Genomic DNA, 12677 nt, shown 5'->3' with positions numbered 1-12677 from the left:
GCCCCTTGTATCCACCCATACTTCCCAGTCCCACCTTCATATTCTCTCCCCCCTCTTAAAAAAAAACCCAACATAGCCTTTAGTTAGTGCTGTCTGCATGTGTGAGTGTGGGCTCATTTACCAGAGCAAAAGCAATTTACTCACAGCTACAGACCTAAAGAAAAGTGATATATGTCCCAACTCCTATGCTGTGTCTCCTTCCCCTCATGCATGATAGAACCCCAGAAGCTATCAAGGGGTGCTAGCTCCTCAGCTAGGGGTAGAACTTCACGAGTCCCCATCTCATCCATGCTGGAATATTGACTGGCTTGGATTTCAGCAGATTACCATAGTTTCTATGAGTTTGTGAGTGCAAAAGCTATGTCCTATCCAGAAGAGAGCATTTCACGACCCTCTTCCCTCTCTGGGTCTTGCACTCTTTCTGTGCTTTCCTCTGGGATATTCCCTGAACTCTGAAGGAGTAAAGCTTAGCATTCAAGTCACTCTACACACTTTGACCACTTAGGAGTTTATGCATTGACTGCTGCTCACTGCCAAAAAGCGTCTCTGACCAAGGATGAAGTAGTTCTAATCTGTGGGTATAAATATAAGTTTTAAATGGCAGTTTGATAAAAACCCACTTATCAAAAGAATAGTAGCAGTTTTTCTTACTAGGGCCTCTGGTCCTGGAAGCCCTAAGTCTTGAGCATATAGTATCAGGGTCAAATTATTTCCTGTGGCACAGGCATAAAGTTCAACCCAGAAATGGTTGGCTACTCCCATAACTTCCCTGTCACAAATCTTGTTTATGAGCCATTTTAAAAATGAATCTTAAGTGATATTTGTGGAACTAGTAACTTGTATATGAAACATCTTGTTGAAATTCTCAAGACTCTAGATCCCGTTATGTAGACTGGCGTCCTGGTTCTGCAGTTTTCTGCTATCTGGCCAAGTCAGTTCACTCTCTGCTTTGTGGTTGCTATTGTTTTTAATGTGAAAAAAGTTGTAGTCTCTACTTCCCAAGTTTGTTATGTGTAAAGACAATAATTAAGCATGTCAAAAACATCATGTGTATAAGTCCCAGGGCTGCTATGAATCTTTGGTAGATATATTAAAACTGAGAACCTGTTTGCTGCTTCGTGTTTCCAGTCCCACTGCCTAAAAAAATTATGAGACACCATCACTTGTCTTCAAAGCTATAGAAGACTAAATTAATCGTTAAATTATGTAAAAGACCATTTTCCTCTTGAAGACAGGGTCTCCTCACTGTGCATCTTTGCTAGCCTGGTAGCTAGTGGAGACCAGGATGGTCTTGAATTCATAGAGATCAACTTGCTTCTGCCTCCCAGGGGCTAGAAATAAAGACATGTACCACCAATCCATTATGAAATGCTGTGTTTTATTAAATTATATGACACAGACTCTTAGAAATTTCAGAACAGCATTCTATTACTGAGGCTGACCACTGGAGCAAACAAAGTGCATTTAAACAGTGGAGATACGTCTTGAGCTTTGGCTGTGGGCCTGGGTGTAAACACCAGTCCTATTTCTTGACAGCTGAATAGCTTAAGCCAGGTTCTTTCTTTAATTTCCAGCTTTCTAGTTTTCAAAGTGAAAGATAATTTGATTATCTTTCATTTTATTTCAAGATGAATCAGAGAAGTAAGATGCTTTCTTCAAATTTCTAGCTTCAGCAAACAGAGTCTGGGAGATTTTCTTGAGAACTCTTATACACAATTATGAGAAGGCAATAGTTTCTCATCATAAAATGTTTACCAGCATAACCATTAAGTGGTTGAGATAAATAAGTAGCCTCTCTCATTTGTTAGTTATAATAAAAATTTAAGTTCAGTCTAGACTAGACTAAGACTAACATTTTATGCTTAAGACTCAGTCAGGCATGCATATCTAAAATGGGCCTTAGAATCCTGTTATAGTTTTAATACTTGACCCAATCTTGAGGTTTGACAGTGACTTTAGGGTTCAGTTTTGACTCTTCAACTTGTTAACATCACAAAGAAGGAATTAGCTAGTTGCCTGCAGCTTAGCTGGCATCTTTAGTAATAGCTATGGTCAGTACAGTGAACTACTTATTAAACCATCTGTGTTTCTTTTTGCTATCTAAAATCTTCTCTAGGAGTCTGTTCTAGATGTCGACACACCCTCAAGTGCAATTCCATCTTCTCAGCCGCCTTCAGCTTCGCCAGGTAACCCAGTAGGAACATAATAACGCTAAAGACTTACACAGCTTTCGAGCTAACAGTCATTTATGAATCATTCACTCGCTCCAGATAGCTTAAGTGTTTGTTAATTTATTACCATTAGGACATAAGAATCCTTTAGTAACATATTTATATTTGTTAGAAAATGTAATATCCTCGGATGGGCAAATAAAGATGTCTAACAGCTGCCTTAGCCATTTTCCATGTTCTTTTTGGGGTTGTGGTTTCTAAGTTCAACCTACTTGACCTTTGAGCTGTAAATCTAGTGTGCAGGCTTTTGGGTCGTCCTGGCTGACAGGATTACCTCAGTAATACTTAGAATAATGACTGTCATGGTAACGAATGATGGAGCCTGAATCCAACACTGGTGTACCATGATCAAAACTATGGTCCAAATGTAAGCATTGAAGAGCTGCTAAAGTGATGCTGTAATGCTGGTAAAGCAAGAATAGTTCACATTAGTTAACAGAAGTGATGGATACTAATGAGTGAAATCAAACTGAAAACTATATACTTGTAAAAAGGATATTAATATGTATAACCACAGTGGAGAAATCCAAACAAACAGACTTACCAGCTAAGACTTATTAAGAAGGTTATGTGACAGCTCACTCTTCCAGAATATTGTCCCCAATAATTGTCCCATTGTCCCCAATAATTTTTTTTCTTTTTTCTTTTTTTTCCGGAGCTGGGGACTGAACCCAGGGCCTTGCGCTTGCTAGGCAAGCACTCTACCACTGAGCTAAATCCCCAACCCCCCCCCCCCCCCAATAATTTTTTAAGTCATAGGTTGTTTTTTTTTTTTTTTTTTTTTTTTTTTTTGTGGAAGCTTTGGAATTTTGGTTTTACCCATATAACCTTAGAACATCTCCATGTAATTTGGAATTAGTGTTTCTGACTAGTATCCAGTCTGCTCTCTTCAAAGTTGTAATAGGAACTTCCTCTTCTAATTGACACTTACTTTGTAAAGAGTAAACTTTGTTTTGTTAAATTTATATATATTAACTTTTCTCTCCCCTTAATTGTTTGGTTTTCTTTAGTCTCTACAGTATCTGCAGAACAAAACTTGTCCAACCAAAGTGATTTTCTTCAAGAGCCATCAAAGGTAACTTACTTAACACTCTTCTTTGCTGTATGGGGAGGACTTCTTACTTTGGCAAGAGTAATCAGACTTATTCTGATATATCTGATTGAGAAAAGAATTTTTTTTTATCTTAGACCAATTAGAAGAGCATATTGTGTGTGTGTGTGTGTGTGTGTGTGTGTGCGCGCGCGCGCGTGCGCTATTATTAGAGACAAAGTCTCTTATATAGCCCAGTCTTACCTTGAATTCACTTTGCAGCATAGGCTAGTTTAGACCTTGTGTGTGATCATCGTGCCTCAGGAGTGCTGGAATGTTGGCCTGCACTAGAATGACCAGTAGCATTTGTCTTTTAATAACCTTCTAGGTGAGTCTGCATACTTACACTTAAAACCACTGGTCCCAAACACCCTTACTCACCAATACTTAAAACTACCTCTGGCCACTCTACTTGAAGTGATAATTTGGAGGCAAGAGTAATTGCAATTTATAAATAAATACTAATATAAATATTTTGTCATCGTTAAGTAAAATGTTTTTGTCCCACTATGGTGCTGGACATTGGATACATCTAGCTTCTGTGGTTGCCTGCCAGGCAAGAACTCTGCCACTGAGCTACACCTGAAACTCTATTAAGTGAAACTTTTAAATAAAATGTGTATTTTAAGCCAGGGTTTTGCTCTGTAGTCCAGGGTAGTCATGAACTTGTCTTCTAGCCCTGGGGCAATGTATGCGTTCCACTGGACTGGCTTCCAGTCTTTTTAGCTTAACTGTTACGGTTAACAAAGAACTATTAGGGTTAACTGTTTAGCTAACAAAGGAGGGTTAAATTAGAGTTTCTTGGATTCTCCTTCTACACAAGTATAGCCCAACAGCAACCAGTCCCACTTATGATGGGTAGTACTTAATTTAAAGTACTAAGAAAAAGCATAATTTTAGAACACTCATAATTCTCATATTTTGGTTAGTTATTAATCATGTAAATTAGTATATAAACTGTTCTAAAGTATTAAAATAAATTCTCCTGAACTCTTTTTGAGAAGTGGAGGTTAGATGGAGCAGGGTCTGGCAATATAGCTCTGATTGGCCTTGTGGACCAGTCTGGCCTTTCAAATTTTTCTGGGGTTTAGGTGTGTGTGTGTGCGTGCCTGCCTTGCCTGCCTGCGTGCAAGTATATCTGTGAACGTGCATGCATGCACACACACAGATTCATGATTCTTTCTGTGCCTGTTGTTTATTTTATTTGTTGTTGGAGGCAAGGTCGGCCACCGTAACTCAGTTAGCCTAGAACTACGTAGTTGAGGAAGATGACCTTCAACTCTTGGTCATTCTGACTCTGCTTCCCTAGTGCTGGGATAATAGGCATGTGCTATCACATTTGTCTATACACTTTTCTTAAATTGACCTTCTGCCTCTCCTGAGGTAGGAGCATACTATGAAAGTCCCTTTAGCAGTTTATAGAAACGTAACAACTGCTCTGATATTTGGATACCACTCAGCTGATTTCTGGTTCTCCTGTGATATTACTGGAGCTTCTGGGACCTATGGAGAAGTATTCGGATGCAGGACTGGGTGCATAAGCACTTAGTTATCATCACTGTTAGATTATTTTAGGTATCTCTTATATTTTAATCAACGTTTGTGATGTAGGTTTTCTTCTAAACCATGTTTGTTGTTTTATTGTTAAGTTGTCACAGCCTTAGTTCCCTTTGTGCTTGTTCCTAGTTTTTATTTTATACCTGCCTCTTACTCCTAATTTTTTCTTAGAACTTTGATGCTGTTTTGATCTGTGTAGAGCTTATCTTTTTTTTTTTTTTTTAATCCTTCTGCCTGTCTCTGTAAGGCATGCAAAGTCTTCAGACCAAAAGCCCGATTAGATCTGTGCATAGCGGGCTGGAGAGATGGCTCAGTGGTTAAGAGCAGTGACTGTTCTTCCAGAGGTCCTGAGTTCAAATCCCAGCAACCACATGGTGGCTCACAACCATCTGTAATAAGATCTGATGCCTTCTTCTGGTGTGTCTTTAGACAGCTACAGTGTACTCATATACATAAAATAAATAAATATTTAAAAAAAAAAGATCTGTGCATAGCTTGATAGCATGCACTGCTAACAAGCTACAATGTGTCAGCCACATTGCAGATCTGGCACTAGATTTTTCTGGACCAAGAATTTGGTTTAACATGTTCTGTTATTGAACTTTATTTATTTTTCTGATCTTGGACAGATTACTTCACCTTTCTTTGTTCTGCTGCTGCTGCTGTTGCTGCTTCTCCTCCTCCTGATCTTCTTCTTCTTCCTCCCCCTCCTCACTGCTCCCTCACCCCACCCCATGTGTGCGTGCCTGTCCTGGAATTCACTCTGTAGACCAGGCTGGCCTCAAATTCAGAGATCCGCCTGCCTCAGCCTCTGCCTCCACAGTGTTGGGATTAAAGGCATGGGCCACCATTGCCTGACTGCCGCTGCTGCTCTTTTTTTGGGTGGGGGGGTCAAGCTTTTTGACATAGGGTTTTTCTATGTAGCCCTGGCTATCCTGGAACTTTCTCTGTATACCAGGCCAGGCTGGCCTTAAACTCCGAGATCTGCTAACCTCAGCTTCCCAAGTGTGGGTTTAAAGGTGTGCATCACTACTCTTTGTATGCCTAACTGTTCTTGCTTCTTGATAACACTAAAGTGAAGGTAATTATGCTTACTCCATGTTTGTTAGGATAAATTATATTAATATATATATATATATATATATATATATATATATATATATATATATATATATATATATAGTGCATTTAGTATACTGCATGGTACCACTGAGTGCCAGTGAAACTTAACATATCAAGAAGTCTAGGGCCCAGGAAATATGAAGTGAACACAGTATATGTTGACAATCTTTCTATCTTCCTTGTGTCTAGGCTTCTTCTCCAGTTACTTGTAGCTCGAATGCTTGCTTGGTTACTACTGATCAGGCTTCTCTGGGATCTGAAACAGAGTTTATGACCTCAGAGACCCCTGAGGTAATGAGATACATTGTCTTAATTTCTTTGCTATCTCAAAGAATTGCAGAATGAGCTTATGAGTTACTGGCATGATTGATGGAATTAAAGTGTTTGTATTTATTAATATAGTTATTACCTTTTGTAGATGTTGTGGTCCTAGAACATACAAAGGTCACTATTGTGGCTTTGCCATGTATGTAGAATTAATAGTACATATCTTACCTGATATAATAAATATACTTAGAATTATCATTTTTAATTTGTTTAAAGATTTATTCATTTTGTTTCATGCATATGTGTATGTGTACCACATTGTGTTTGGTGCCCAACGGGCTTAGAAGAGGACATTAGTTCCTGTAACTGAAGTTATGTAGCTGCTAGGAATTGAACCTAGGTCCTCTGCAAGAGCAACAAGGTCTCTTAATTGCTGAGCCATCGCTCCTGCCTCTCTATTACTGTTTTCTGAGATGATTTCCTGTAGCACAGGCTGGCCTTCAATTCCTGATCCTTTTGCTTCTACTTCTCAAGTATTGGGATTACAAAGCGTATGGCCAAGCTTAGTCAATTTATTAATGTATTTTAATAAGTAATATACAGGGCTGGAGAGATGGTTTAGTGATTAAGAATGTGTACTGATTTTGGAGAGAAGCCAAGTCGTCTTAAGCCCAGCACTCATCTTGTAGCTCACAACTACCTGTAACTCCAGCCTCAGAATCTGGGCACTTGCACTCCTGTGCACAGACAGATATATTCACACACATACAGACTTAAAAATAAAGTAAATCTCTATAACTAGCAAAGCATTAGGTTTCCTTATGGCATTTTAAATGTAGAATAAAGAAAAGCTTCAGGTCGACTTAGGAGAAATCAATCACATAACTGAAGATTTGGTTTTTACAGTGTTCATAGCACTGACTGAGTTGGAATGAGTTAACAGTCTTCCTGGCTCATCTTATCAAAAGCATTTTGACAGTATGAGGTTTGTGAATGTAGTTCTACATTTCAATCTTTACTCTTTGAACAAATCCTTGAGCTAGAATAGTCATGGATGGGATGAATTGGGAGGAATTTAATAACTATTAGGTTATAATTTAAACTAATAAATGAGAGTTCATTATAGAATGTAAGAAAACATGGATGATTCGTCTTTATAGTGCTTACTTGCTCTAAATTAAGAGAGCTGGCTTTTTGACAAAGAAAAAGTGATTCCCCCCCCCTCCCCTCCCCTGCCAAGAGACCTATAATGGTCTGATTTCTAATCTGGTTGAGATTGGGCTTTATGTTATATTAATTTGACTTTATAGGTAAGGATTACTTAAATTAGATGAAAATTGTTTTTTTTTTAAGTCACAGAACTTAGGAAACTACTAATATTTTTTTAAATAAAGAATTAATACTAAGGAGCTAACTAACCCAAAGTTTTTCTTAAACTCAGTCTTTGCATGTATTTGGAGTAATACTGGATTATTATTTGGAAAGCTGGTGGGAAGTTGAGAACCCCTTGTGTGACACTTTCTTTGTCAGCGTCCTATCAAAGCAAATGTACTGTGCATCCTCAGCAGTCTCGATTTGAAATTGTAAGCAAACGCTGCTCTCTGCATTCCTGTGTTCCCCTGTCACCCTAAAGAACTTGCTGACTTGTGTCAGCTTGGGGCTTAGTGCAAGTCAACCTCCTGGCCTGTGGCAAGTATGGCTGATGTTGCATTTCTCCTCCACAGATGGTGGCTCCCCCCTGCAAGCCAGCATCTGCACTTGCTTCTCCAAATCCTCCACTGTCGAAGGGCTTCCAGTTACCTCCTGCAAGTGGGAGCTCGGCAGCCATTAGCACAGCACCCTTTCAGGCCATGCAGACAGTGAGTAAGGAAGGGAAATGATGGCTGTGGAAGAACTGAGGGTTCTCCCACACCTAGCTTTGATCCCGGATGAGATGTTTGCTTTCATGTTGCTCTGTTGGGGCTGTTGGAGTTTAAATTTGTCACTGTTGTGATGGAGTATTAAATCTACAACCTCCAGAACTTTCAAGAAGTATTTTTTTAATTGAAAATAGATTTTTCATACAGTATATTCTGATTGTTTTCCTATCCCTTACTCTTCCTAGGTCTTCCCACTTACACTCCTATCCAGTCCACACCCTTTCTATCTCTTTCAAAAATGAACAGGCATCTAAGTAATGATGATAAAGTAAAATAAAAAAACAAACAGGGGTTGGGGATTTAGCTCAGTGGTAGAACGCTTGCCTAGGAAGCGCAAGGCCCTGGGTTCGGTCCCCAGCTCCGAAAAAAAGAACCAAAAAAAACCCAAACAAACAAATTGGAATATGGCAAAACTCCAAACAAGAAAAGAGCCAAAGAAAAAGCACAGGAAATGCATTTAGAAGTAGAGATGCATACAGGAGTCTATTAACAATCCCCAAACTGGAAGCCATAGTACATACACAGATGCACGCACGCTTGTGCGCAAAGGAACTGTGAAGTAGGAAAATGTCTTGACTTAACATGATATAGAGAATCCAAAGATGCTATTGCGTTTATTTTGCGTTGGCTAGTCCCTGCTGGGTGTGGGACCTATACTCTAAGAGTGATTTGTTTAAGGACTATTTTTATCAGAGCCTTGTTTCCTCTCTGAAAATTAGCAGACAAAGCCTTGAACCCATGTGAAAATGAATGTGGTTGATCCCTAATACTCTTTCCACAAAAGGAATACGTGGGTGGTAAACATTGTTTTGGCAATAGTTACATGTAATATTAATCATTACTGATACTGCATTACTAAAGGTTCCAGCTTTAATAACTTGAAGTAGGATATAAATTAATTAAAATTCATTTAATTTTATTTTAGTCTCATTCTGGTTCACAGAGTTTCAGGTTCAGATTTGTGTGTGTTCTGAAAATGTATTCCTCTATAAATTGTAGTGTAAAACTTTTTAAGAAGATACTATTGCAGGGGCTGGAGAAGTGGCTCAGATTTGATTTCTGAGACCTACTTGGTGGCTTACAGATGTCTGTAATGTTCTGTAACATCCATTGGATCCCACATCCTTTTGTGGCCTTTCTAGGCAGCAGCTATAGACATGGTGCAAACAATATGAGGCCAACATGTACACACACCAAGGAAAATCTTTATAAAGGAAAAGAAGGAAAAGATAATGTGACATAGAGTGTGTATCTTTAGGAGAGAAAACCATTCAGTAGGGGAGTGAGTGCCTTTGTTGTTGGGCCTGCTGCTTCACACCAGCACCTGGGGAGTAGTGGGTGAGCAGTGTCCAGCAGGCCCAGAGCAGGGCTGCTGAACTCAGTAGCAGGAATTCACAGACCCTCCTCCTATGGCTGAACTGTTTGAGGGTCTTTTTCTCCTTGCTTTTTCTACTTTCCCTGGCAGTCTCCTAATATTAGGATTCAAATTTATTTTTCTTTTGTCTAATCAAAAGCAGACATGATGAAATAGAATCGTTCAGTAGGTATTACCTATTGCAGTACAGTCTAACCTGTCAGACTAGTCCACTCGGCTTGTCTTGTGTTTATCCACTCGGTTTTGTCATAGTGCCTCTTTGTTGATGGCTCCCTGTCTGCTCTCCCTTTTTGAAGCCTACCCAGTCAAACAGGTTCTGTTGTATATTGATTGTTTAGCTCCTGTGTAAACAACACAGAGACATCAGATTTTTTTATCAAGCTGCTGGTACTGTGCTGGGCAGGTTCTGAGCTATTCTAGCCCAACTGGTCTGTTAATAACCACATAAATGTCCCGTTACCTGCCAACTGAGTCTTGCTCTGTTCCATGTGTGTCCTCAGGGCAATCTTCTCTTGAGCCTTATGGTTGATCCTGTTGCATGGTGATCTCTTTCTTTTCCTCTCCTTTGTCCTCTCTCCTTGTGATCCCTGTCTGAGATTCCCTCACTTGATCTGAATTTCTGTCCTCCTCTCCTGCCCAGTTACAGGCGCTCTAACTTTTTATTCATCAATCAGGTACTATTGAGGAACATTCTTTACAGCACATTGGTCAATACAATGCCCATGTCCAGACTGGAGAGCAGAACTCAGTATCTGAATACACACAAGACACACAAGACAAACCCCAACAGTTCAATAAAAGTCTCTCTCTTTCTTTTTTTTTTTTTTTTAATTTAGAGAATACTTTATTAGTTTTTGTAATCAAACCCACGTATATAAGACCTTACATATTTAATACAGTGTGTTACCCCTGTACAAATGGAAAAAACTTAAGTTCAACATTTCTAGACCAATATGGCTGTTAATTTCTGTACAGTGCCAACTCAACACAGTAAACGGGGATACTTTTTTCGAAAGTTGACAGCACAGGTAAAGTTTCAAAAAATTCAAATTATATATCTGTATATATATATTTATATTTATATAAAAAGACCAATAATAGCAGTGTGTTATGCATCAACAGCAGCAACAGCTTTTCCAGGTTCTGCAGTCATCTGAACAAAACTGTAGAGACATCCAGCACACTCCATTAAAAAAAAAAAAAAAGTAAAAAAAAACAAAACCCGAGAAAACAGCACAGTTCTGTTACTCTTGTGGTACCTGGCACCATTTTTTTTTAAATTAGCTTCTCAATCATCATCTGGAAAGAAAACATTCTGAGCAACATCATTAAAAACAGCTCTGATAAAGCACGGTCACTACTATGTATCATAAAGCAGGTACAAGCTATTTTACATCCACAGAGGTATGATACAGTACTGTCCTACATCTATAATACTAGAGGATACAATTTAAAAGGCATTATTTGAGACTTGATTCTACTTTTCCAGCAGAGGGCCCAAAGGATGGTGTGACACAGCTTTGTAAAGAAACATACTCTAGACAGGATTTCCTTTCACTAGTGGCACACTTCTAAGGGTTCATTCTCTCCATGAATGTCAGCTAAAACCGTTATTAAAAAAATGAAATATCCCTAGAACAAAACCGTATAACCACCGGATTCACATGAAGATGACCTAGTGGAGACAAGCTGGACCTCACCTTACCAACAAGCTATCAAATCTGTTATGTTAAAACAGTGAGACCTCCAAGGAAGGAGATGCCAAGTAGTGCTTCAAAGCTTCGGACCACAATCAAACACAGCATCCTTTTCAACAGAAGCAGAAGCTCATCTGAATATGCTCATGGATGCTGACATCAACATTTAATCATCTCCTCACTCATCCAGGAAGAGGGGGAGATCAGTTACTACTGTACTTTATTGTGTTCAACCAAATCACCATGTTACAAAAATAGCAAGCTGCCATAATAAAAAATAAGGCTCCTCTATCCAGCACCAGATAGCATCATTTTACTTTCAAGCCTAGAAATTGCACACTTGTATATAAACCAATCGAAGATGAGGATTGAGAGTTCATCTTGGTGGATTTTTCCTTTGATGAATATGAAGTGTCCTTCCTTATCTTTTTTGATGACTTTTAATTGAAAATTGATTTTATTTGATATTAGAATGGCTACTCCAGCTTGCTTCTTCTGACCATTTGCTTGGAAAGTTGTTTTCCAGCCTTTCACTCTGAGGTAGTGTCTTTGTCTCTGAGGTGTGTTTCCTGTAGGCAGCAGAATGCAGGGTCCTCGTTGCGTATCCAGTTTGTTAATCTATGTCTTTTTATTGGGGAGTTGAGGCCATTGATGTTGAGAGATATTAAGGAATAGTGATTATTGCTTCCTGTTATATTCATATTTGGATGTGTGGTTATGTTTGTGTGCTTTCATTCTCTTTGTTTTGTTGCCAAGACGATTAGTTTCTTGCTTCTTCTAGGGTATAGCCTGCCTCCTTATGTTGGGCTTTCCCCTTTATTATCCTTTGTAGTGCTGGATTTGTAGAAAGATATTGTGTAAATTTGGTTTTGTCATGGAATATCTTGGTTTCTCCACGTATGTTAATTGAGAGTTTTGCAGGATACAGTAACCTGGGCTGGCATTTGTGTTCTCTTAGGGTCTGTATGACATCTGTCCAGGATCTTCTGGCCTTCATAGTTTCTGGCGAAAAGTCTGGTGTGATCCTGATAGGTCTGCCTTTATATGTTACTTGACCTTTTTCCCTTACTGCTTTTAATATTCTTTCTTTATTTTGTGCGTTTGGTGTTTTGACAATTATGTGACGGGAGGTGTTTCTTTTCTGGTCCAATCTATTTGGAGTTCCGTAGGCTTCTTGTATGCCTATGGGTATCTCTTTTTTTAGGTTAGGGAAGTTTTCTTCTATGATTTTGTTGAAGATATTTACTGGTCCTTTGAGCTGGGAGTCTTCACTCTCTTCTATACCTATTATCCTTAGGTTTGATCTTCTCATTGAGTCCTGGATTTCCTGTATGTTTTGGACCAGTAGCTTTTTCCTCTTTACATTATCTTTGACAGTTGAGTCAATGATTTCTATGGAATCTTCTGCTCCCGAGATTC

At 38.9% G+C, this 12677-nt stretch overlaps 1 protein-coding gene across 43 annotated transcripts in view; it reads left to right on the top strand.

Moving 5' to 3' along the window:
• Caprin2 (caprin family member 2) overlaps positions 1–12677 on the top strand; it is a 58233-nt gene that overhangs the window by 30834 nt on the left and 14722 nt on the right. For 18 of the 43 annotated variants that reach the window (XM_087659319.1, XM_087659309.1, XM_087659308.1 and 15 more), the window contains 4 exon segments: positions 2117–2186; positions 3242–3306; positions 6190–6291; positions 7992–8126. In XM_087659319.1, coding sequence (XP_087515445.1) covers positions 2117–2186; positions 3242–3306; positions 6190–6291; positions 7992–8126 — 372 coding nt within the window. 43 annotated transcript variants of the gene reach the window in all.

This window comes from Rattus norvegicus, chromosome 4 (genome assembly GCF_021556685.1).
Source record: "Rattus norvegicus strain SHRSP/BbbUtx chromosome 4, alternate assembly SHRSP_T2T, whole genome shotgun sequence".
Classification (NCBI taxonomy): domain Eukaryota; kingdom Metazoa; phylum Chordata; class Mammalia; order Rodentia; family Muridae; genus Rattus; species Rattus norvegicus.
Note: the sequence above shows the minus strand (reverse complement) of the source record. Positions and strands in the feature narration are given on the sequence as shown.